The 24,060-nt window shown below is 33.4% G+C and overlaps 1 protein-coding gene across 2 annotated transcripts in view; it reads left to right on the plus strand.

The window, feature by feature from the left end:
• LOC139496073 (plancitoxin-1-like) overlaps positions 1–24,060 on the plus strand; it is a 68,309-nt gene that overhangs the window by 19,371 nt on the left and 24,878 nt on the right. The window contains exon 7 of one of the 2 annotated variants that reach the window (XM_071284516.1): positions 6,488–6,724. The exons of the other annotated variant lie outside the window; for it this stretch is intronic. Coding sequence (XP_071140617.1) covers positions 6,488–6,586 — 99 coding nt within the window. The 3' untranslated portion in view covers positions 6,587–6,724. Of the gene's footprint in view, positions 1–6,487; positions 6,725–24,060 lie in introns of those variants that run through there. 2 annotated transcript variants of the gene reach the window in all.

Consider the following 24,060-nt stretch of genomic DNA (forward strand, 5'->3'; position numbering starts at 1 on the left):
TGTTTCGCAATAACAACATGTATTGTTTTTTCACTAATCCCCCCTGTAGGAATAGCCAGAATAGTAAAATACAAAATGTAGGAATAGCCAGAAGACATGAAATTTGTTTACATTGCCTAAGGGTCATTCTACATGATATATATGTGTAATGATATTAAATAAAAATACATTTTATGATTTATAATATAAACATAGTTATTATATATTTTTATAAACATCACACAAAAACCTACTTGTTTTTTTATCAAGTGTTTTCATACTATCAAAGTATTGTTGAAATTCTAACTTAAAAATTCTGTAAACATCAACATTTTTTTGTTTATACTCTGATGCATATGTAGATTTATGAATAGAGAACATTAATACAGTCAGAAACAGATTGATGTCATAGTAGTTTATATCATATATTTTATACCCAAGTATTAGATTTTTGAAAGAGATTATATGTGTCCCTATTTTTATTTTGTCAAGCAGTAATTTGACTTTTTTCCAAAAAGTTTGAAAGTATTGGCATGTGATGAAAAAGTGTTCATAGTTTTCTAATTGGTTGCAAATATGGCATTGGTCATCACTTTTCAGTTGCCAGATGTGCAATAGCTGTTTACAAGGAAGGATATAGTGAAGTAGTTTCCACCTGAATATTTTTAACTTGTTAACTTGTAAGCTGTAAAATATAAAGTTAAGCATTTTGTACAAGTAGCTTGACGATTCTAATTTAAATTGTGTTTTCCATTTTAGAAATCCAATTGGTGTTTTTTCCTCTATATTACATGAATTAATGCTTTTATATATTTCTTTTGATGGAAGGTTTTCAATGCAGATCAATTTTGTGTTGTTTTGTGTTTTTAAGTATAGTTTTTTATTTGTTTTAACTTGAGTACAGCATGATTTATCTGATTTCATTTCCATTTGCCACTTTTTTGGTATTGCGTTTTTTATTCTTGATAGTTCTGATATCCAATTTGATTTAATTGTTAGTTTATCTAATACAATCTTTTGTGAAATGTTTCCTTCTTTGTCGATTATATCATTAATAAATAGTATTCCATTTGTTATCCAATTTGAAAATATTAAGCATTTGTTTTGAAATTTTATATGCTTATTGCCCCAAATATATTGTTGTCTTATGTTAATAAAAGTTGTATTGTTTTTGTTTGAGATATTTTTTATTTTAAACCAACTTTTAATTATTTCTAAGTAAAAAAGAGGGAGTGTTTTACTAAGGTTTGGGATTGCTTTTATGCTACCTGGATTCATGTTGAATAGAGAGAAGTTTTCTCCAAATATATTAAAAAAGAAAAGGGGAATAACTTTCCAGTTCGCAAAGTGTGTTGATGTTAAACGTTTGACCCAGGATAATTGTATAGCTGATAGAAAATTGTCAATATTAATCATTTTTAGGCCTCCTTCCAAATAATCTTTACATAAAGTTATCCGTTTAACTTTTTCTTTTTTATTTCCCCAAATGAAGTTGTAAATTAGTGTTTTGAATTCATTCAGAAAGTTTTTGGATATAGTTGTCACTGATGCCAAGAAAGTTAAATTTGGTAGGATAAGAGATTTAATTACTGTTATTTTACCTATCATTGTAAGATTTCTTCTGTTCCAGCTATTTATTGCATCTTGAGACTTTCTTAAAATTCTTTCTGTATTTAATCTGTCGCATTCATCTTTGTTAAGTCCAAAATATACCCCTAAACTTTTAATAGGTTCTTTATTCCAGTTTATATTTTCATATTTATCTTTGCAGCTTTTCAATTGGCCTAACCATATGCCCTCTGTTTTAGATCGGTTAAGTTTAAGACCTGAGAGTGTTCCAAATATTTCAATCAAGTTTAAAGCATAGCTTATTTCCTGCTTACATTTTAAAAAGAGAGTAGTATCATCTGCTAGTTGTGAAATTTTCAGACTATGTGTTTTGGAGTCTAATTTAATTTGAAATCCCTTAATACCAGTATCTTGTCTTATTCTACATGCGAGAATTTCTACTGCTATTGTGAAAATTAGAGAACTGCATGGACACCCTTGTCGTATCCCACGATATACATTGTAGGTTTCTGAAATCCAACCATTATTTAGCATACAGCCTTTAATATTTTTATATAATGTTTTAACCCATTTAATGAATGAGTTTGGGAGACCAAATTTTGTTAGGGCTTCATACATAAAGTCCCATTCTAATGAATCAAAAGCTTTTGAAAAATCAATAAAAAGTAATGCACCATCAATTTGAAAGGTTTCAGCATAATCAATAATGTCTTGGATTTGGCGTATATTAAAACCAATATATCTATTTTTGATATAACCATTTTGATCCCCATGAATTATTTTTAACAGTATTGGTTTTAAACGTTGAGCTATTGCATATGCAATGAGTTTAGTATCTACATTTAATAGTGTAATTGGTCTATAGTTATCCAGTGACAAAGGGTCTTTTTTTTTGTAAATTAAGGATATTATACCTATTTTTTGTATGGTTGTTAGTTCTCCTTCTTCATAGCATTTGTTAAATTTTTATTTACTTGTTCAATATATACATTAGATTTTTCTTTTGCTACTTCAACATATTTTGAGACTATATACATGATATATATACACTGAAAAAACAGATATATTTTATTCATAACGTGTGTTTTAATTTTATGGTTATTTTTAGATCTGATGTTTTGGCAGAAGTAAATGTATGAAATTTTTGGACCATGTACATAGTGTGGAAATTTACAATCAATTTAGAAGCAATCGGAATGTTTATATTTAGCAAAATCGGTATTTGTGTATATCTACATAATCTATGAAGGAACATATTTGCTGATAATCTGGGACTTGCAAAGGATGGATGGATGGATTTTTCATGTGGATTAAAATTGACTTTTGAAGTATTCCTAATATGTGGATTAAATAAGATATCCAAATCTTTTTAATGTGAAATGGAAAAGGACAAAGTATGAATTCTAATATGTGAATTAAAACTAATGGATAATTTGTTATAGAGCAAGCATATATCATGGAGAGTTTATAGCTGTTAACTATAAAAATCAACAGAAAAAGTGATTTTAGACTGATGTGATTTAATGAATTGGTATTTATCAAAGATATTTTCTTTTTGAACTTTAATTTTGTTGGATTTCTCTTATTCATTTTATCTTTATTTCTACTTCGAGCAGCTAGTGTTTTCCTTTTACACAGTTCAAGTATATGTGTAATTATTGTGTTTATTTCATTTATCATGTTTATATGATTCTTTATTATGTTTATACAAGTAAAAAGCATCATAATAAATTTTATTATCAAAACAGCTTTCCGTATATATTTATTTATACCTGCAAATATTATTTTTGTGGTAATTTCATCACAACTTGATTTGTTCCAATATGTTATTTGGTGAATAGCATATTCAGAATAGAGACATTTATATATTGATTTTGTGGTCATTTGAAATTCAACTCTTTTTACAATATGTCTTATACACAATTTATTACATATATATACATTATCCTTTATATTTCTTGTAATACTATTTTCAAGGTGTATATAATCTGAAATTATATCACACTCTGACTTATTTTTTTTTATTTTTTTTTCTTGACTAAAAACAAAAATAGACAAACAAATAAAAAATATAATACAGTATTTACAATAATTCATAGGTGTATTTTATATTTGGACAATTTGTGTGTTTGGATCGTTATGTGTTATGATCAGATGTCCTTGGTTTTGATGAGCCAATCTCACGGTCATGTAACTTATCAGTTGGTGTGGTGGCGGAACGTTTGGATGATTTCTGCTGAGGGGTTGTCATGGTCGTCCCGAGGTATTTATCTAGTGGACCATAAGTTGTTGCTGGTGATTTGGATGTTTTTTTCTTTTTCTTTTTTTTTTTTCATGCATTGTTCAGGATGCTGTTGATCTGTTTCATCAGACTTCAATTCAGATGGATTTTGGTCTGGTACATTTGTGTTGTTTGTATCTGTGGGAAGTTCAGCATTTTTGCTGATTTCCTCAGTATGTGTTATGTCTAGTAAGTTTTCGGTGGATTGTGATAGCACAATCTCCTCACCTTTCTCAGATTCAGCTTCACTTGCTTCATCTGACTCTTCGGACGACACATCTGAGTCAGCTTGACTGTTCTTATCAAACTCAGCTGTGCAGTCTTTAGAGATATGACCATTTATACCGCACGTCTTGCACTTCCAGTCATTGGTACATTCTGATTTTTTATGACCTTTTTGCAGGCATTTGGTACATTCAATTTCAGCATTTTGGTTTGTTTGACCTTTGTAGAAAATCAGTCCACGGTATTTGCCAATTTTGACATTTCTTGGAATTGTGATATCGAAGGGTTGGACATAGAAGATTCTGTCGCCTGTTTGACAATTTGTCACGAACCCATCAATCCGAAGTCTCTCTCTTTGGTAATTAAGTACTTCGAGGTGCCAATTTTGCAGGTATCTAATTAATTGTCCATCATCAGCAGATAATGGAATATTCTTTATTCTAATTCGAACTGTGGTTGGGCTTTCTTTCTCAACATATTTAGGGTTTCTTGGGTAAACCTCGATGCGTTTTTTCCGAACTGTGATGGAGCTTACCACAAGAGTTTCCCTGTCTTCTTCACTGTCTGGATATATACGCCATACCCCTCCAATGACTCTCTGAAGTCCATTTAAATGGTTAGCAGGTATTGTGAGATCAATACATTTGAATAACTCGGTATGTGTAAGATAATTGTTTTTATCAGGTTTTGAACTACCGAAAATGTCTGATTCTAATATAAAAACAGGCTTGACGTTGAAGTATTCCGCATCAGGTTCTGCATTATCTTTATGTGTGTTGTTGTTATGTTTAAGTGCCATAGCATAGGAGTCCGCCATTTTTTCACTGGCCGGATTTTCACTATCTTGACCACTCATGGTACAAAGTAGAAAACTGTTATGTTTTGAACTATACTAATAAACAGATAGTTTCTGGAGGGTTAATTATCGTTTTGTTTGTTGCTGGTATGGGTAGAGTGACTCTCACATATGTACATTACTATTAATTTTTGTTATTTTTCCGGAGCTTGGAAAACCGTGGTCAGCCATTCAAACCGGTAATGAATTCTTGGGATCAGTGGTTCTCCTTCTTTTGAATCGCGTTTTCTTCTAAACGGGGCTCCTGATGTGAAGATATTGTTCTGCCATTAAATTGATCACCGGTCATTGAGCCACTGACAAATTGGAAGCTGTCCCTGTCATTCAAGCATTGTATAACGTTTATGGCGAAGATACATTAACTAAATTGTTCTATAATCTTTTCACATCTAAACATGTCGAAAGAAGCTGGATGTGTTCCTCGTGTTGATGGCATCGGATCGTGTGGTGACAGTTCGATTTACCTTTTAATTTCGTCATTTGCAAATGAAAATCCTTTCTTGGAGAATTACTATGTCTCTTCGATAGTTTCATATCAAAATATTAGAATATGATATGCGGATGTCAATGATTTTTTACGATTACAATTTTTTGAAACTTTTACATATCTACAAAATTGGCTAGTGCAATGTAATGCTGACGAGTCATGTGACGTTGATGTGCAGGAAACAGAACCGGATCCGAATGAGGCAGTAATCATTTCTCTTTAATTAAATTGGTTTATCTTATAAATGAGATAAACCGTATTATCTATGAATTTGACTGTCCCTCTGGTATCTTTCGTCTCTCTTCAATCATGAGCATAATCCATACCTTAGTCTATAAAATGATGCCATGCAAATTGAGGAATAACAACAAAACAATATAGCGTTAAAAACATATGATATACAGCAACCAAGAACAATAACTGAATTACAGGCTCCTGATCATGACTTGGGACCAGAATATATATAATGTGGTGCCGGCATTAGTAATATTATGTTTGTGAGTTTTCAATCCCAAAAATAGGAAAATAGGCGTAAGAGCACATACTTCAAAGTCCAAAATATCAATAGAACACGAAGGCCCTTTTAATGCAACATTTAAAAGGTCATGACTCTGAAATTAAAGTGGTTCACTCAAGAAATAACCCACAACATATTGCTCCATATGAAAATAGTTCAATATTTTGAAAGTTTTAATTCAGTATTTAGTATTGTTGACCTAATTCTTTATTGTTCTTTGTTCCTTTGCCCCCATTATTCTCTAATATTTGCTCAGTTTTCTCTATTCAATAATTGTTGCCATTTATTTTATATTCTGGTGACCAAATCATGACGCTCTTTTTTACTCATGGCATTGTCTGTTTATTCAGACTTACGAGTTTGAATATCATTTGATATCGTTCGCCTATATTTTACAAAAAGATGTATGCAATTAAGTTGACATAACAGGTTTTATTTTATTTGAAAAAATGTATAAAATATAAGTTTCAAATGATAAAGCAATGCTTCTGTATTCTTATTATAGCTTGTTTTCCTCCAGAATGTGTCTTTTGTATGCAGCTGTATATCTTCACTTTAGTGTTTTTATTTTAGAAGCCACAGAAATATAGAGCTGGTGGGCAAGTTTGTTTTGAGAATAAATCTGCGTGGAATAGTTTCAAAAAGATTGTCAAAGAATTTGCAGCATGTTAAGTATGTGGGAAGTTATGAAAGATCGAATTTCTGAATCACTTTTAACTTAACAACGAACTGATAGTACATGTAGTATGAAGAATGTTTTATTATTTGGTACAGGATTTATTTTGTAATAAAGTATGTGCCTACAATAAAGTTTGATTATTGCGTGTCTTCATGACAATCATTTTAATACCATGAACAAGATTCCTACATTCAAAGTACATAGGAATGTATCTGTATATTTACATCCATTTTCAAGCATCATTATTTAAGAGTTCCTAACAAACAACTATTGGAATTAACATTTAAAGATTATACTGATCATTCTCTCTGTTTTTTTGTGGTTAATATTCAATAACACTTGAACTATTTAAAGCAGGAAGATGAAACAAGGAGAAATACCAAACTTCCCTGTAAATGAATTGTTAATAATTTGTTCAGATCATATCTGCTTTTGGTCATGTTTATATTGAGCGAGAATTGTGTATACTCAGCTAATTTACAAAGGTCAAGGGTGGGTGATTATAAAAAGTAAAAAAACAAATTTAATTCATTTAAATATCAAAATAAAAAAATCAAACTCATCAAACTATTAGGAAACAACTGTCATATGCCTGACTTGGTACAGACATTTCCTCGTGTAGGAAATGGTGGATTAAACTAGGTTTTAGACCTAGCTAAAACTCTCACTTGTATAATAATGACATACACTTCCATATTGTTGACAACAAAGTTTTTAAAACAAAACAAACAGACATCATAGTTAGAAATATAACATTTGGGGCACACCAGTCAAGTTCGAGTTATCAAAGACCAGCGTGAAGCTTAAACAAATGAGAATAATGCCACCTTACAGCTATTAAAAACAACCATATTACAAAAGATTCATGAATTGGGAAAGACACGTAAGGAAGACGATTTTTTGTTTGTTTCTATCTACTTTTAATGGTTACACATGTATTCCCTTTTTTTTTTTTTTTTTTATCTCATATTGTCTTGGAATCAATGGTTAAGCTAGGTTGATTGCAAAACTACGCATAACATACCGTATAACGGATTATTTTCGCCAGTGTAAAATTTCGCGATTTTCATCGAATAAGGTGTACGAAATAATTTTGCGGTTATTTTTTTTTGGCGGATTCAAAACTTTTATCGATACTTTTGCATTAGCTCTTTTAAATTGGCGGTTTTGTTCTATCCGAGAAAATAAACATTTACACCCCGCGAAAATAACCCGCTATTTCTTTGTATCAACACAAATTAAACGATGCTTAAAGCTTTATGACACAATCTATATTTTATTGTTCGTAAACAATAGCAAAAAAAGAGTAACACATAAAAGACTGAAAACATCGTCAGAGACCCACGAAATTGGACAGCAATTAGGGAACGTAATAAGGTCAACACATGGTTGTAATCAATAATAAGGAAACAGAATTTTAAATGAAACAACTAATGGATAAGGCAGTTGTTGTCAAATAGTCAGCTTCTATGTATGTATGCCTTTGTTTTTTGTTGCACGTGTTGTTGTTGTTCCGTTGTCGTCTCTCAATCGACTTATGACATCTGAACAGCGGTACACTACTGTTGCCTTAATTTACAAATAGAGCAAAGAACAAATCGAGGTAATAAACATTATCTGAGTGCATTTCATTCCAAAAAATAAACTCATCGTATATATAAGGATTGAAATTTTATATTTACGCAATACGTACGTTTCGTCTACAAAATACTCATCAGTGACGCTCGCATCTAAAAAGGTTAAAAATGCCAAATAACGTACGAAGTTGGAGAGCATTTAGGACCAAAAATATTAACAATTTTGACAAATGCAGATAAGGTAATATATTCATGAGGTAGAAAATCCCCAGTTTTTCAAAAATTTTGTTAACATTTTAATAGGTTCGAGGGTACAAAAATTTCAGAAAAGTTTAATTTTTTTTTTCATTATAAATTTATGTCTTACATTACCAATTAATATTTCATGATATGGTACAAAATTCAACCAAAAAAATCGGTTTGTTTTGGTCCCAGATGATTTTTAAAATGTTTAAATCGTTAACAAAATCTCCAAATTAACCGCCTTTGGTGCAGAAATGTCTCTTTTTCGCATAACAATTGAAATATCTTTTGTTTTTAACTCATCGGTGATCTATATGTTTTATTGCTATTTTAAAATAAATGTAATCAAAATCGTAAATAGGAGACAATCGGATTAGATGACTATTTTTGTACGTAAATCTCTAAGACTGAGAAAACAAATCACTAGTAAGTGTGGACAGATATATCAGTAATCAATCTTTTGAAGTTTAAATCAAAATCACAAAATTACTGAACTCCGAAGAAAATTCAAAGCGGAAAGTCCCAAATCAAATGGCCGAATGAAATGATTAAACAAATCAAACCAATGGACAACTCTCATAAATATTCTGTATAAGAAGCTTATGAAGTAAATCAAGGATGAACATGTAAGACCGTAAACTAGTAATTGAAGTATGAAAACGACATACGATGTGGCAGGTGATATATTTCCGGAAATAGGAAATTGAAAATTGTAAAAGAAAAAGTAGAATCTTCACTTTTTTCATAGATATTAGTTTGTATTGATATAGAGGAAAAGTACAAGTTATGAACCAATATTTCAATTGCCATTATTATTATCAATCTCAATTAAAATGTAGTTATATGAAATATAAGCATTCTGTCCTAAGTCAGAAATCTGATGTACAGTAGTTGTCGTTTGTTTATGTAATATATACGTGTTTCTCGTTTCTTGTTTTGTTTATATAGATTAGACCGTTGGTTTTCCCGTTTGAATGGTTTTACAGTAGTAATTTTGGAGCCCTTTATAGCTTGTTGTTCGGTGTGAGCCAAGGCTCCGTGTTGAAGGCCGTACTTAAACCTATTATAATGGTTTACTTTTTAAATTGTTATTTGGATGGAGAGTTGTCTCATTGGCACTCACACCACATCTTCCTATATCTATTCACTTAATTCTGAAGTATCTAGTAAGGGGACATCATCTATATATCTGAAAAAGGAAACTAAAGAACATGTCAAGAAGATTCCTTGTAATGATTATCTTTAAGAAGACTACGTATTATTTGTGCTTCATATGAGTACAAAAACAAGTCGACCAGTAGCAGTGCGCCATACGTAAACGTATGCATTGCTTAATCGACGATTCTACCTAGAGACTGTGAAAAATATGCTATAAACAAAAAAGATCAATGAAAAAAATAAATAACGATTTGGCTCTAGACGAAGTCAAGTACTAGGCATATATTCAATGATTCTATGAAACCTGTTTATGCGGAGTAATTGTTTGTTTTTTTAAAAGTAATGTCTGTTGTGAGAGGTAATGCAATTTGCGTGAAGAATCTAAGGATACATTAAAACGTAATTTTACAAAGAACATCTCATTTCATACGATTTTATATTTCTTGTCTGATATAATGCATTGTTTAGATATAAAGTTTTATAGACCCAACCGGTCTGACATATTCATTCGTTTTATCATAAGGGACGACATCAAAAGATCGACGTAGGATGAAAAACTTAAATGAAATAGTTGGGGGGGGGGGGGGGGGGGTAAAACTTTACAAGTTTTGTATATCTAAAATCGATTCTTACATATTTTTTACATATATCCCTATTGCTAAATCAATTTTTCCCAAATTAAGTAAAGAGGTGGTGGGGGCGTCAGTGAAAGCACTATCTGAATTAAGTTTTTTTATCCTACAATGAACTTTTGATGTCGTCCCTAAGTGTGAAACACTTGTATCAATATCATTAAACGGAAATCAAAAGACAATTTTGTAGAACGGAAACCTAAACCTACCATAATTTTTAATCTGTAACGCATGGATTTTCAAGCCTCTGGTTTCCAGTTGTAGGTAATATATTTTTTATCAAATAATTGTAAATCTAGTGCACAAAGAAATGTTAATGTGTATTGTCACACATTTCACATATAGTAGTGGATAAATCCCAAAATAAATGAATACACCAACTACCATGCAACATCAAACTTAATTTAATTGTCACAATCGGGAATAGGAAAATTCCAATTACAGACTAAAAGACTATCGAAGTATTTAAAGATTCAAGACTGTAAATATACGCGGCTAGTGAGTTAAGGATATGACCGTATAACTTATGTATAAGTATTACGTTCAGTTATTCCCCATTATAACTCTGTAAGAGCAGTTTTTCATAAAGATTATCATCTGTGGAATATGTACAAATTGTGTTAACATTTATGAGTGTAAAGTTTCAACTTATATATGTAATTTCCATACGATTGACAAATTGTATGTTTTGAGGAACTAGGAGTTGACAATTTGAAAATTGAAATCGTCACCTGTTCCATAGATTCTTTATTTATGTTGTCAGATATGACCTTGAACTTTCGGAATTATCCTTAATTTCAAACATACTGGGATAAATAAGATTTAAACATTCATTGAGGTGTTGGTTTTTGTGTGAGAGGACATTACCAATATCTCTACAAGAGATATAAAAGAACCCTTCATGATAACTGTTTTTGTTTTTGAGGAGATTATTTGTAAGGTTACAAACGAAATCGCTTCTACACTTAGGGTACCACATGTGAAGCAGGATCTGCTTACTCTTCCGGCGCACCTGTTATAGCCACTTGTTTTTGTTGGGCTCAATTTTTTGTGTTTTATCTTGTTTTTTTTTGTATACTTCTGTTTGTTGATTCAACATATGCAATTCGATGCGATTGAGTTGGAATCGAACGAACTTGCGGGTTCGAAATTTTAATTGAAGCGGTAGCAGACTGATGTTTCTATATTTGAACGACATAAACTACTTTGCAACCAATGTCCCCCTTTTGTTTTTATTCGTCAACTTCAGTGCCTCACAGTCAGGAATATGACATTTTTTTTATTATTTTTATTCCCTTGAATATAGACCAACTTGTTGTTTTGTCGTGTTTTAAAGACTTTTCCCATTTTGAGTTAATCATCAATTTTGTTATTTTATTTGTTGATACTCTTTTTCCTTTCAAGCATTTGAAGGTTAGTTCGTGACTTGTTAAACAATACACCTTATTGGACGGGGAATTCGCTTAATAGAATGAGGAGTTTATATGTCAAGAAAGAAAAGTATATTTCTTTCACATGTTTCACTAATGCACACATGAGAACAAAATTCATTACCCAAAACCCAAAACTACAATATCAAAGTCAAGCTTTATAGAACAGTTTTATGAAAACCTATTCCTGCAAACAAAAATATATGAAAGTGTCATACGTTAATCACATCACTCTGAAATTGATTAAAGTGTAAATCCTCATAATAAAACAAGGGCTTTCTTGAATAATTCTAGTTCCCTAGTAAAATTTCACAATAAACGTACCGCCGCAAAGTTAAGTTATTGTACAATATTTTGGAAAATATTAAAATCTTCATAAATCAGTCTCACTAACTAATTAAATAAACACCGACAAAAACTAAGTGCCAATAAAATGGCAACACTTTTAAGAGTTCTAAAATGGTGAAGTTAAAATCATCCCTTCGCTAATTTTACGGACGCCATCACGAGTTCACATCGGATATGTTCTTTTTGTCGTAACTACTATCCCCTTCCCTTTCATGAATGTGATCTACCGAATCAGACTATTAACCGGATTTGTTATTACATAAGCAACACGACGGGTGCCACATGTGGAGCAGGATATGCTTACCCTTCCGAAGCACCTGAAATCACCCCCAGTTTTAGATGGGATTCGTGTTGTTTATTCTCTAGTTTTCTATGTTGTGTCATGTGTACTATTGTTTGTCTGTTTGTCTTTTTCATTTTTAGCCATGGCGTTGTCAGTTTATTTTCGATTTATGAGTTTGACTGTCCCTTTGGTATCATGCGTCCCTTATTTGTAAATTTCAAATATTAAAAAAATATATATAAATATTTGTTTTAAAATGATTTCCTATATACATTATATATATCGGTTTGAAAATGAATTGTCAGACTTCCTCAAATAACTTAACGCTTCAATGATTTTAGAAAAAGCGTAGCTTGCTTGGTTACAGAAAAGAGGAGAGAGTCGAGTGTATCGTTATTTTACGCACAAGTGATGTTCTCATGTTTGGTTTGAAAGCCTTGCTTAAGAATTAAAATTTCCCATCCTTTTTCGTAAGCTACTTCAATAAACTAAGACGTAGTTGCCTAAACTTGCAGACTTTACCAGATACATGAAGTTTGGGGCATGGTACAAGGAGGCATTTCAAGTCGTGAAATATCGCAGAATGAAGTGTTCAGCCTCAACAATTACCAAACTCATCCAAAGATTCAACCACACTTGGTCTGTGAATGATAGGCCATGTCCCGGAAGACAGAGTGCAACTTCTGTCCAAAAGGTCCGATGTATTCGTCTTCAGCACGTTCGAGATTGTTTCCGTACGACTTTCCAATCAGCATGAGAGACTGACGGTGTCCATGGGAGACAAATCGGACCACACACGGTAAGATGCGATTTGACCAGCAGTGGGTTAAGAGCAAGGCTATTTCTGTGGTAATATGCTAACATCAGTAAGATACCAAAATCGCCTTAGATGGACACACAGGCAATGGCCAACTTTCTTTAACGGACGAATAAGGATCACATCTTCGCCGTAGTGATTGACGAACTCGTGTGTGAAGGAGCTACATTGAGGAAGTTATATGGCCGACTGTTATACCGTTTATGGCTTGACATCGTGATGTTAATGTTTTTCAACAAGATAACGCTCGTGCACACTCCGTTGTACTCACAGATGCTTCAATCAATGACAACCATATTCAGACATTATCATGGCCATTCCTTTCGCATGCTTTATTTCAATTGGACAAGCCGTAAGACGACGACAGCCACCACCAGTTACGCCGTGCCAACATGAAATTGCACTTTGGAAAAAATGGACAAAAATTACACATCACCGTATTCGACGTATTTTCAGGTAAATGCAACGTTGCTAAAGAGATTGCGTTACAGCACGCGGTGGACACAATAGTTATTAAAGATGTTTGCTCCTCCATCTTTGAATTTTTCCCAGGTTTTCGAAATCCTCTGGTTTTATCCATGTATTGTCATTAAAAAATATGCCCACTAATCCCTACTTTTCTTTTCATAATTTTATCACATTAAGTTTGAAAAACCATATTTCAAAATTTTATAAATTTTTTATTATTTTTTCATAGTTTTTGAAACAAAGAAGGTGTCATTGTTAAATGTAAGAAAAACCTAGAGAGAATTATTTCCCGCCAAATATTCAATGACTTGTATCTCAAAAACGAGCACACGGACCCTCCATTTTTTCTTTATTTATATTCTATCAATTCATAAATGTCTTTTAAAAAGCTTGTTATTTTTTTACAGAGAAGCAAATATCCTTGAGACTGTGAGTTAGTGAATTGTAGCGTTGTGTTGCATTAACGTATTGCATTCGAATTGTGGTAATTGACCATTTTAGTTTGACCTTTATCTTCAGATAAACACATAAAAGAGGGACGAAAGATACCAAAGGGACGGTCAAACTCATAAATCTAAAACAAACTGACAACGCCATGGCTAAAAATGAAAAAGACAAACAGAAAAACAATAGTACACATGACACAACATAGAAAACTAAAGAATAAACAACACGAACCCCACCAAAAACTAGGGGTGATCTCAGGTGCTCCGGAAGGGTAAGCAGATCCTGCTCCAAATGTGGCACCCGTCGTGTTGCTTATGTGATTACAAATCCGGTAAATAGTCTTATTCGGTAGGTCACATTCATGAAAGGGAAGGGAATTGTAGTTACGACGTAAGGAACATATCCGATATCATTTGTGAAACGGTTATTCCATAACGGTCAACCAACTCGTGATGGCGTCCGTAAAATTTACGAAGGGATGATTTCAACTCCACCATTTGGAACTCTTGGTTTAATAGCTTCCTTGTGAGCAGTAACCCTCTATCAAGAAAATCATGATAGGAAACGCAAGCACGGGAATATCGTATCAATTGGGAGATATATACCCCGTATGCAGGTGCTGCTGGAATGTTGCTACTTAAAAATGGAAAGTTCACAATTGGAAAGCTGAAATCATCTCTTTTGTCGTAAAGTTTTGTAAAATATCATTTACAATTACGGTAAAGAAAGTATTACTGTGTATGAAAATGTTTTTTTTTAAAACAAAGTGTTGAGTGTTCATTTGCACTCAGTATAATAAATTTTAAATCAACATCGACACAAATAGTAAATACATTTCAATTAGTCAACATAACTGCAATGATACAATTCATGGCATAACATAAACACAAATCACATTGTACACTTTTCGCATAACATGTATACTATTTTTCCTAATCTAATACATCATTACCAACTAAAGGTAAGGCACGGAATCAGATAATTCATTTACGGAAATGAAATATTCATTATCAATTGTTAGGCATAGCTAATGTATTTGTGATGTGTTTGAAGTCAGTATCACAAAGTTAAGAGCTTTTTAATTGTTAAGAAGTCTGATATAAGAAACACAATATGAATTTACACAATCAAGTTTCAATCAAGTTTTGATATCCTTTTTACTGCTGTGATACTAGATTGGAATCTATTACGTTGCAAAGCTTTCTCGTAACACTGGTAGGCTCTGTCTTTATCACCAGATATTTCATAGCATACACCAAGTAATATTAAGGAAATATATATATGTGAAACTGTAAATGAACAATTGTCTGTTACTATTAAATATAAATCACTTAAAGCCTGTTGTCTTTTATCTAAATCACCAAGACGATGAAAGCATAGACATCTTAGACAATGAGACATAACATTCGGCGGTACGTGTATATCTTCATCTTCAACCTCCAGATTCAGTTCTGATGGAATTAATGATGAGTTCCGAATGTATTTGACATGAGCTATAGTAGCTATTTTCATCCTTTCATTAAATTTCATTTTAGAATGTACATTTTGTCGGTAACAATTTCTGTGTTTTTCACACTCGTAATCATCATCCCTCATCATATCAGATGAACATCTTGATAGAACATACTCCGCTAGTCTGAGTGTAACATTAAACTGTCCTGTAACATAATAAAACGACGCGTATGACAACCAACCTGACACAGCATCTGTTTCGGTGCCGTTCTGTAAATGTCTATGATAACGAGCAGATATGCTGTACGATTTACTTACAGATTTTTAGTGGCGGTAAAATTTGTGCTACAATTTGGCTGATTTTAGCATAATGATACTTACATACATCACTTACAAATGTAAACGATTCGGACATAAGTAACGATTCGGTAAATGATAGATATTTATGGCAACCTGAAATGTCTTTTGGTACTGGTATCCTGTTTGCAATCTTGTAAAAAAAACAGTCTAACATAACTAAGGAAGATTAACTCTTTGTACTTTCGTTGTCAGGTGGAAATAAATTCATTAGCAATCCACCAATCCCTTCATGCTTTATATTCTCAAGAGCACGCATTAATATCTTACTGTTACTCTCACTGATCGTTCCTAGGAACATATTATGTTCAGGTGTAAATTAGTTCGGACAGTAGCAGATCTTTACCCATGATATCAATTTATCAAGACAGAGTGAAAAACAATGAAACAATTTTGGTAATTGAAAAGTGTCAATATCTACCTCCTCTGATACCCAAATTAAAGCCGTCTTCAGAAAGTAAGAACACACTAAGTCCTTTACATCATTATCTGTATTAACAATACGCTTAAATGTTAACTTGAGAAGACTGTAACAAAGGAGTTGAGTGAAATTTAACGAATGTACAAGTATTCTTTCTGCTACAGAGAAAGAAAATCTCCATAAGTAACGATCTGATATAGTTTTAGGACCGATAGCCACTATCAAGCATCCATAACTTTTGATCCTGTTGATTACGAAATTAGACGGTCATTGTCGTCGATGACGGACTGTCCATTGAATTGCATTGTGAGGAAAATACTTACTTCTTATGCAGAATGCGTTGTCTTCAGTCCTACTTAGATTCGATATACATGGACCATGTATACATACACGTTCGCCATGTCCGTATCTTCGAATGTAAAAACCAAGAAAGTCATCAACCGAAACATATGCACCTCTACATGTATTTGGAGGACAGTTACATTCTACATTGAACTAGGAATTTCGATCCGTTTGTGCTATTATTCTGATTCTAGTAAATCCAGGATGGTCAATGGCCGTCTCCATAACCAATATATCACGGTTAATTGGGTGTTTGATATTCCTTTCGTCCTTTATTAAGTCTATGTTATTTATAACGTGCATTGTATCTATGTCACTGTCTGGCAAAGCAAGTCCTTCTGCCAAACTTCCACTTGTTATTTGTGTGTGACGCTGATCAATAGCACACACATTGGCGATTCTATCATGTATGATACATAGTCGTTGTTTGTTTCGTATATCTAGTTCAGTACCAACTGCTATTGCTAGTTTTTTGTATAAGTATTTCTCCATCGAGTCACTTCCAAGTAAAAGCAAAATATCTGTAAAAATATATGTTTTTATCAATCATCCTAAAACCATTACATGACGTTAATACATCCGGGAGAGTAGTGTTTCAGAACATCGGATTTTAATGAGATTGTTAATACATAGATTATCATCTCCCTTAGATTTATTGAAAGCTGTCTATCTGATCGGATCGCCAAAGGTGAGTGTTAAGGAAATGTATCTCTGTTTGAAAATAATAAGCTTTTTAAAATGTAGTAGATAATATTGAGGAACTGAAAATCCTGACTTTTGGGTCATGTGCTTTTTTCGGGATATCAGCTTTTGCATATTTGGAGGGAATTATTTCGTCTTGATTTCTCATACAAATAACATTGGCTGCATTTTTGTTTAAAAAAAAACAATGAAAATAGCATATTATATAGGCTTTTGAAACTATATATTGTATAAGATTAACAAAAGAAAAGTTGGAGTTAGTGTGCAAAATTAGTATGGCAGTTAGTAGATAAAACAAGACGATTAAAAAAATGGCAAAAATTCAAAACCAAGAGGAGCAAACATCCTAAGGTAGACGCCATTGAAGTCTTACGTCGAAAATGTTTAGTCAGGTATGGCTATTTATAACTATATATACCCATGACTTCAATTCTTTTAAGGGAGGGGGCCCCAACCAAGGATTAAGGGGAGTTCCAACTATGTATCCCCTTCAAGTGCATTGATCGGTCAAAAAAGAGGAGGTTCCAACCCCTGGATTCCCCTTCTGGATCCGGCACTTCAAGTATTCAAAACTATTGCTTTAATTACTAGAATAAAACAATCGATAGTTTGGCTGCTTGTGATAAATGGTCTGCTGTAAAAATGTTGATATGAATAATCCTCTATACTTTGATATTTTGTCTATTTTTATTCTATATCAACAGTTGAAATCAATATAAAACCTTTAGTTATTGTGTTGTCTGTTCGTCATTTCAATTCTTTAGTCATAGTGTCGCCTGTTACTAATTTTGCTTTTCTAATCATAGTGTTGTCTGTTACTAATTTTGCTTTTCTAATCATAGTGTTGTCTGTTACTAATTTTGCTTTTCTAATCATAGTGTTGTCTGTTTGTCGGTTCTTTTCTATAACACCGGTTTTTTTTCTTCGGTGTATAGTTTCCTCTTATTACACTGTTTCTGGTCACATCAAGACCTCGTTTACACTCTAAATTTTCAATAGTTTTAGAAATTATAATTCGAAATGTATTACCTTTCTGAGTGTCTGTACAGTTTTGTAAGTAGTCCAGATATTCATTTGAAGATTTGTCAGGATATATAAGGTTAAGTATCCACTGTTATCTTGTTTTCCTTCTTTCTAAGCAAGCTTGATACGTTCGTTCAAACTGTTTAATTGTTAGTCCAAAAACATCATTTGTTATCATCATTCCACCATCTAAAGATTGGTAAAGTAAAGGTGTAAACTTACGCTTTCCACGGTACGGAAAACGTTTTACCCCGTATATTTCAAAGTACATGATCTTCTTAATGCAAAATAAATTTTCATCATCAGATTTGGCTTGGTTTCGGGATGAAATGAACCCTGTTGGAAAGATACGATAACATAGATAATTTGGTTACTACACTTTAGTTAAATGTTACTTTAGTTTTATTTTAAAATACGTTGCTATGAAGGTAGTAATAAGATATGAATATATCTAACGTTTTGTAGCTTTAACCGCTCTCGAAGGTTAAGCTTTAAATATGTTAAACGTATTAAACAATTCGCTGAATACGTACACGTTCCCCCGTTTAAATGGTTTTACTCTTGTCATTTTTGGAGCTCTTTATTAAAACCATGGGTTGTTTCTTCAACACCAATAGAAACGAGACCGGATGCGACATCAAGATGAGCGTCTTCGCCTGTGCATGCTTTTGCAGTCATAAAAGTGAGAGGTTAAGCTAGCTAAAAAAACAGATCTATTTCCCATTTTCGATATAAGAAAATGCCTGTACTAAGTCAGGAATATGACAGTTGTTATCCATTCGTTTGATGATTTTGATTCTTTGACTTTGCTTTAGGAATTTTTGTTTAAAATTCGTATTTTTTTATTTTACTTTTTAATATGTATTTCTTATCTTTTTCGCTTGGCCGCAGGATATACACTTGTTGCCTCACACTACAACTCGACTGATTGGAACTTTGAGTTTATGGAAGCTGACACAAAGAGAGAAAACGTCCTGATGAAAACTTTGTAAATACGTGTACTGATGCTATCTGATTGTGTTTGTATTAAACAAGGATGGCATTGGGTGGCCACTTAACAAAAGTGTAAAATAAGATTACAAGGAAATCGAAACATAACGTAAGTGAATTTCCCATCATCCGAAACCTCTCTTTCCTCTTTATTCTAATACATATATTTCCCATTGATCATTTGCAATTGATAACGTGTACAATGCATTTACGTACTTGAAAAATTATGGATTATATTTTTTTTATATGTTTGGTGTAAACTTATGAAACAAAGACCGAACATATATACTTACTAACATAATCCACTTCGTCCGGTCACATAATAGGGGACAAAGAGCGACTACAGTAGCTTCCATCTTTTCCTGTCATTGGTTTTTTTCTGTGCTTCTCCCCATATTTTCCCAATTTCCTGTAGATCAGATGTACATGTAAGATCTCTGCTGCGCCAGGTGGATTTTGGTCGCCCTCTTTTAACATGGCCCTGCGGATTCCAATCTAGTGCCTGTCTAGTTACATTAGTGTTTTTTACGTAACGTGTGTCAAAGCCATTTCCATCTACGTGTCGTAATTGTTCTTTCTATTGGTTCCTGTTTAATCCTTTTTCCATAGTTCTTTGTTGCAAATGGTGTTAGGCCACTTGATTCCTTTGATGTTTCTAAGACACCTGTTCATGAACACTTGTAGTGCTTTGGTAGACGCAGCTGTTAGTCTTCAAGTTTCTAACCCATAGAGAGGTGTAGATTTTACATTGGAGTTGAAGATCCTGATTTTAGTGTTTTTTATGCTCTTCCAGACTGTTTTGAGGATTGCAAAGGCTTGTTGTGCTTTTTTCAGATTGGATGTCTTAATCTGTCCCTCCTGATGTACTGATTACACTTCCAAGATATTTAAATTCTCGGACATCTTCAATTTCGGAATCTCTCTTTTTGGTTTTGTTAAGATTGTTCGCGTTTACTCTCTTATAGTTTGTCTAATTTGCATTTATCTACAGTCCTACTTAATTTGTAGTTTTATTAAGGTTGGTGGCTTGGTTTTGGGAGTCTTCATGGCGATGGGAAAGCTGGCAAATATCGTCTGCAAAGTCAGTGTCTTCGAGGCATGACTGTAGTGTCTATTTAATACCGTGAGGAGTGTTGTATGATTTCCTACTCACCCAATATATAACCATCAGAAGAAATAAATGACGGGAGAGTAAACATCCTTGCCTCAAACCAGTTGTCACAGGAAATAATCTGTCAGAGTCTCTGCATGGCTCACTTGACAAGTAAAACCATCATAGAGCTATTGGATGACGGATATAGTTTTGTCAGGTATTCCATAATGCACAAGGATGTTCAACAGTACTTTATGGTCTATACTACTGAAGGCCCTCTCAAAATCCACAAATGTTATGCATAAGGATGTCTGCCATTCAATGTTTTGCTCAATAATGATTCCTAATGTGGCGATTTGGTCAATGCATGATCTTTCTTGTCTGAAACCGGTCTGTTCATCTCTCAGCAATTTATCAACTTCTTTGTAGGATGATGTGACATAGGACTTTGCTTGGAATGGAAAGCAAAATAGTACCTCTCCGTTGCAACAGATGGATTTGTCGCCTTTCCTTTGTAGTATAATGAGGATTCCTTTACGTCAGTCTTCATGTATCTGTTAGTCATTCCAAATTTTGTTAAGTAGTTAGTGAAGTTTATCAATACAGATGTTATCCATTGCCTTTATAGCTTCAGGGGTTTTGTTGTCGATCTCTCCTGCTTTTCCATTTTTCATTTGGTTTATAGCTGCAGTTACTTCTGTTTTGGTGATATTTCCTGTGTTGATAGTTAGGACATGTTTCCCTTCGATGTTAAGTGGGTTTGTTAGAGGGGGTCTGTTTAGCACTTCGTCAAAATGTTCTTTCCATCGTTTTAATTGTTCTTCGATTTTTGTATTCACATTACCTTTTATATCTTTAACTGCAGCATTTAAGTTGGATCTTCTGCCACTAAGTTGTCGCGTTATGTTGTAGAGAGATTTTATGTCTCCTTTGCTAAAGGCAATGTCTGCTCCTTGTGCTAGTTGTTCAATATAGTCTCTTTTGTCATTTTTACAGTTCTTCTTTACTTCTTTGTATATTTCTTTATGAAGATCTTAGTCTTTTGTGGATAGTTGTCTCATTGGCAATCATACCACATCTTCTTTTTTATATTGTGTTGGTCTTTTCTGTTGTCTTGTTGTGGCAGTTAAGAATTTCCTTTTGGCCTTTCTCCTTTCTTCAACCTTAACTCATGTATCATCTGGCATCCACTTTTTGCGTTTATACTGCATGTATCCTCATGTTTCCTCGCATGTTTCTATGATCACATTTTTTGCCTGTTCCCATGTGTCATTAATATTGTTGTTCTCGACATCCCGGTTACTTATTGTTTTAAAAAAAACTAAAATTTTATTCTTTATTGACCCTATAACTAGATAATGGTATGACGCTGCATCTGCCCCTCTTAATTGGTCTTACATCTTGCAGTGAAGATCTCCGTCTTTATGAAATGGTCTTTTTGGTTTTCTGCATTTCCTGCTGGTGACACCCAGGTTATCTTATAACATCTTTTGTGTTTGAAGAGTGTACCTCTTATACCTTAGGTTGCTGGTAGCACAGAAGTCTGCAAGAAGTTCGACGTTTTCATTCTTTTTTCCTATCCCATTAGGAACTTTTGTTCTCCCATCCCTTTCTGTCTGATCCAATCTTAGAATTTAGGTCACCCATAAGTACCAATAGGTCTCTTTTTGGCACTTTGTCTATCATGGTTGTTTGTAATGAGTGATAGAAGTCTTCCTTTTTTACAGTAGTCTGTACCATTGGTAGGGGCATATACTTGTATCAAGGTGTATAAACATGAGTTAAAGCGGGCTGTGAAAATTATTGGTGAGATGGGCTTCCACTCCAGCAAGGCTGTCTTGTTTGGTGTTTCTAGAATATATAATTGTGTGGCCTGTATTCAAACGTGTCATACCTGATGTGTTCAATCTGACTTCGCTTAGTTCTAGAATTTCAATTCTGTGTAAATCCATCTCTTTTGTTCCTTGTGCACATTTACCACTTTGGTATATTGTTCTTACATTCCATGTGCCTATTCTGGTGGTTAGTTTGTTTAAAAACAGCTCCATCGGCCTTCGAGTATCTGCTGTTTTCAGTTAAAAACATATTTTTTGTCCAGTCTGTGACGAGTAGTGGCTATTGTAGTCGTTTCTGTAATTAAGATTTTTTTTCAAAAACAGTTTGATTAAACCTACGCTTAACCCCCTTTGCCTTGAGGACCGGCAGCTTTTCTGTAGGGTTTCCATCCTAAGACGATTGCTTTTCCTGGCGAGTTCCATCTACCCAGATTTTCTGTCTGGACTTTATTGCATAGCCGTTGTTTTAAAACTCCAATCACAAGGCAGTGATTTAACCCATAGCTGGGGCAAGGTGAATGAGTAACACGCTGGTGAGCTTACACACTGCATCGCTGGGGGCCCTGGCTGCTCTGAGATCCTCTATAGATGATGCCTAAGCTAATATAACCTAGTCAACCGTGTGCTGTTGCGAGAAGGCACTGTTGAAGTCTTGGATAGTGTATGACGTAGAAGCTTTGTACTGGTAGGAAAGATTTACACACTCGACTTTCTGTTCACTCACAATTGAGTTAGCCAGCGGCAGTGTTAGAGTGTAAACTCCCCACTGCTCTTGACGCATCTACAACCCCTGTGGTAAAACCACAAGCACACCGTTATATATACAATAAAAAAAGTTGGTATAATTTCACATGTTGCAACGAAACTGTGAGGACTGAGCAGAGAATCGTCTAGACTGTTTGAGACTGGATGAGCATTTGTAGAGATCATATTCAGACTATACCAAGATTATCTAGTACTCAATTATACTTTTTCAGTAAAGTCGAGACCAAAGTAGAGTACAGTTTAGTTTAATTAGATACTGTAAATATTAGGTAGAGTCTTATCAAGTAAACTATGTACATCAATTCTCCAATCTGAACAAATTTACTGTCGATCAAAATTGACGAGTCTTATCAAGTAAAATATGTACCTCAATTCTCCAATCTGAACAAATTTACTGTCGATCAAAATTGACGAGTCTTATCAAGTAAAATATGTACCTCAATTCTCCAATCTGAACAAATTTACTGTCGATCAAAATGTTTAGCATTTTGATGATTTTATCTTTAGTATTATCTGGTAGATTCAGTATGGTTTTTCACAAATTTCGAACTATTACAATCCAAAACAAGACATTTACATCTACGATTCCCATTCTTATATTTGTACTTTCTGCTAAAATCTCATCCTTGTTAAATTATATATATGCTTTTTTTTATGTGGGGTTATCTGAGTGCTCATTTATTTCTAATTCTTTTAAAGACACTCGCTGTAGTAAGATTTAAATACAAATATAACACTATTTAAAGCTTTGTCCGCAGGCACAACATACTTGTCGTGGAGAGCCGTCACAGGCTCTTTGTCTTTGAAAACGGACTTAGCATGGTCGATCGTCCACCCATGTTTAACTTATGAATGCTGTGTTTATTCAGAGACCAGCTTGTTTCTACCATTCTGACAAAATGTTTAACTTCCTTTCGTTTATCTCATGCACTATCTCCTCAATGGAATCCAGTCGGGTTTTTTTAAGTTTTAGTTCCAGTTGATGGGTTGATGAGGTTCTTTGAACTAACGATCATATTTATCACCTTTCGGAGATGTTTGATTTTTCTACGCTTTACAATACTATTCCTCATGTTCAATTGAA

The sequence above is a fragment of the Mytilus edulis genome, chromosome 11, assembly GCF_963676685.1.
Source record: "Mytilus edulis chromosome 11, xbMytEdul2.2, whole genome shotgun sequence".
Classification (NCBI taxonomy): Eukaryota; Metazoa; Mollusca; class Bivalvia; order Mytilida; family Mytilidae; genus Mytilus; species Mytilus edulis.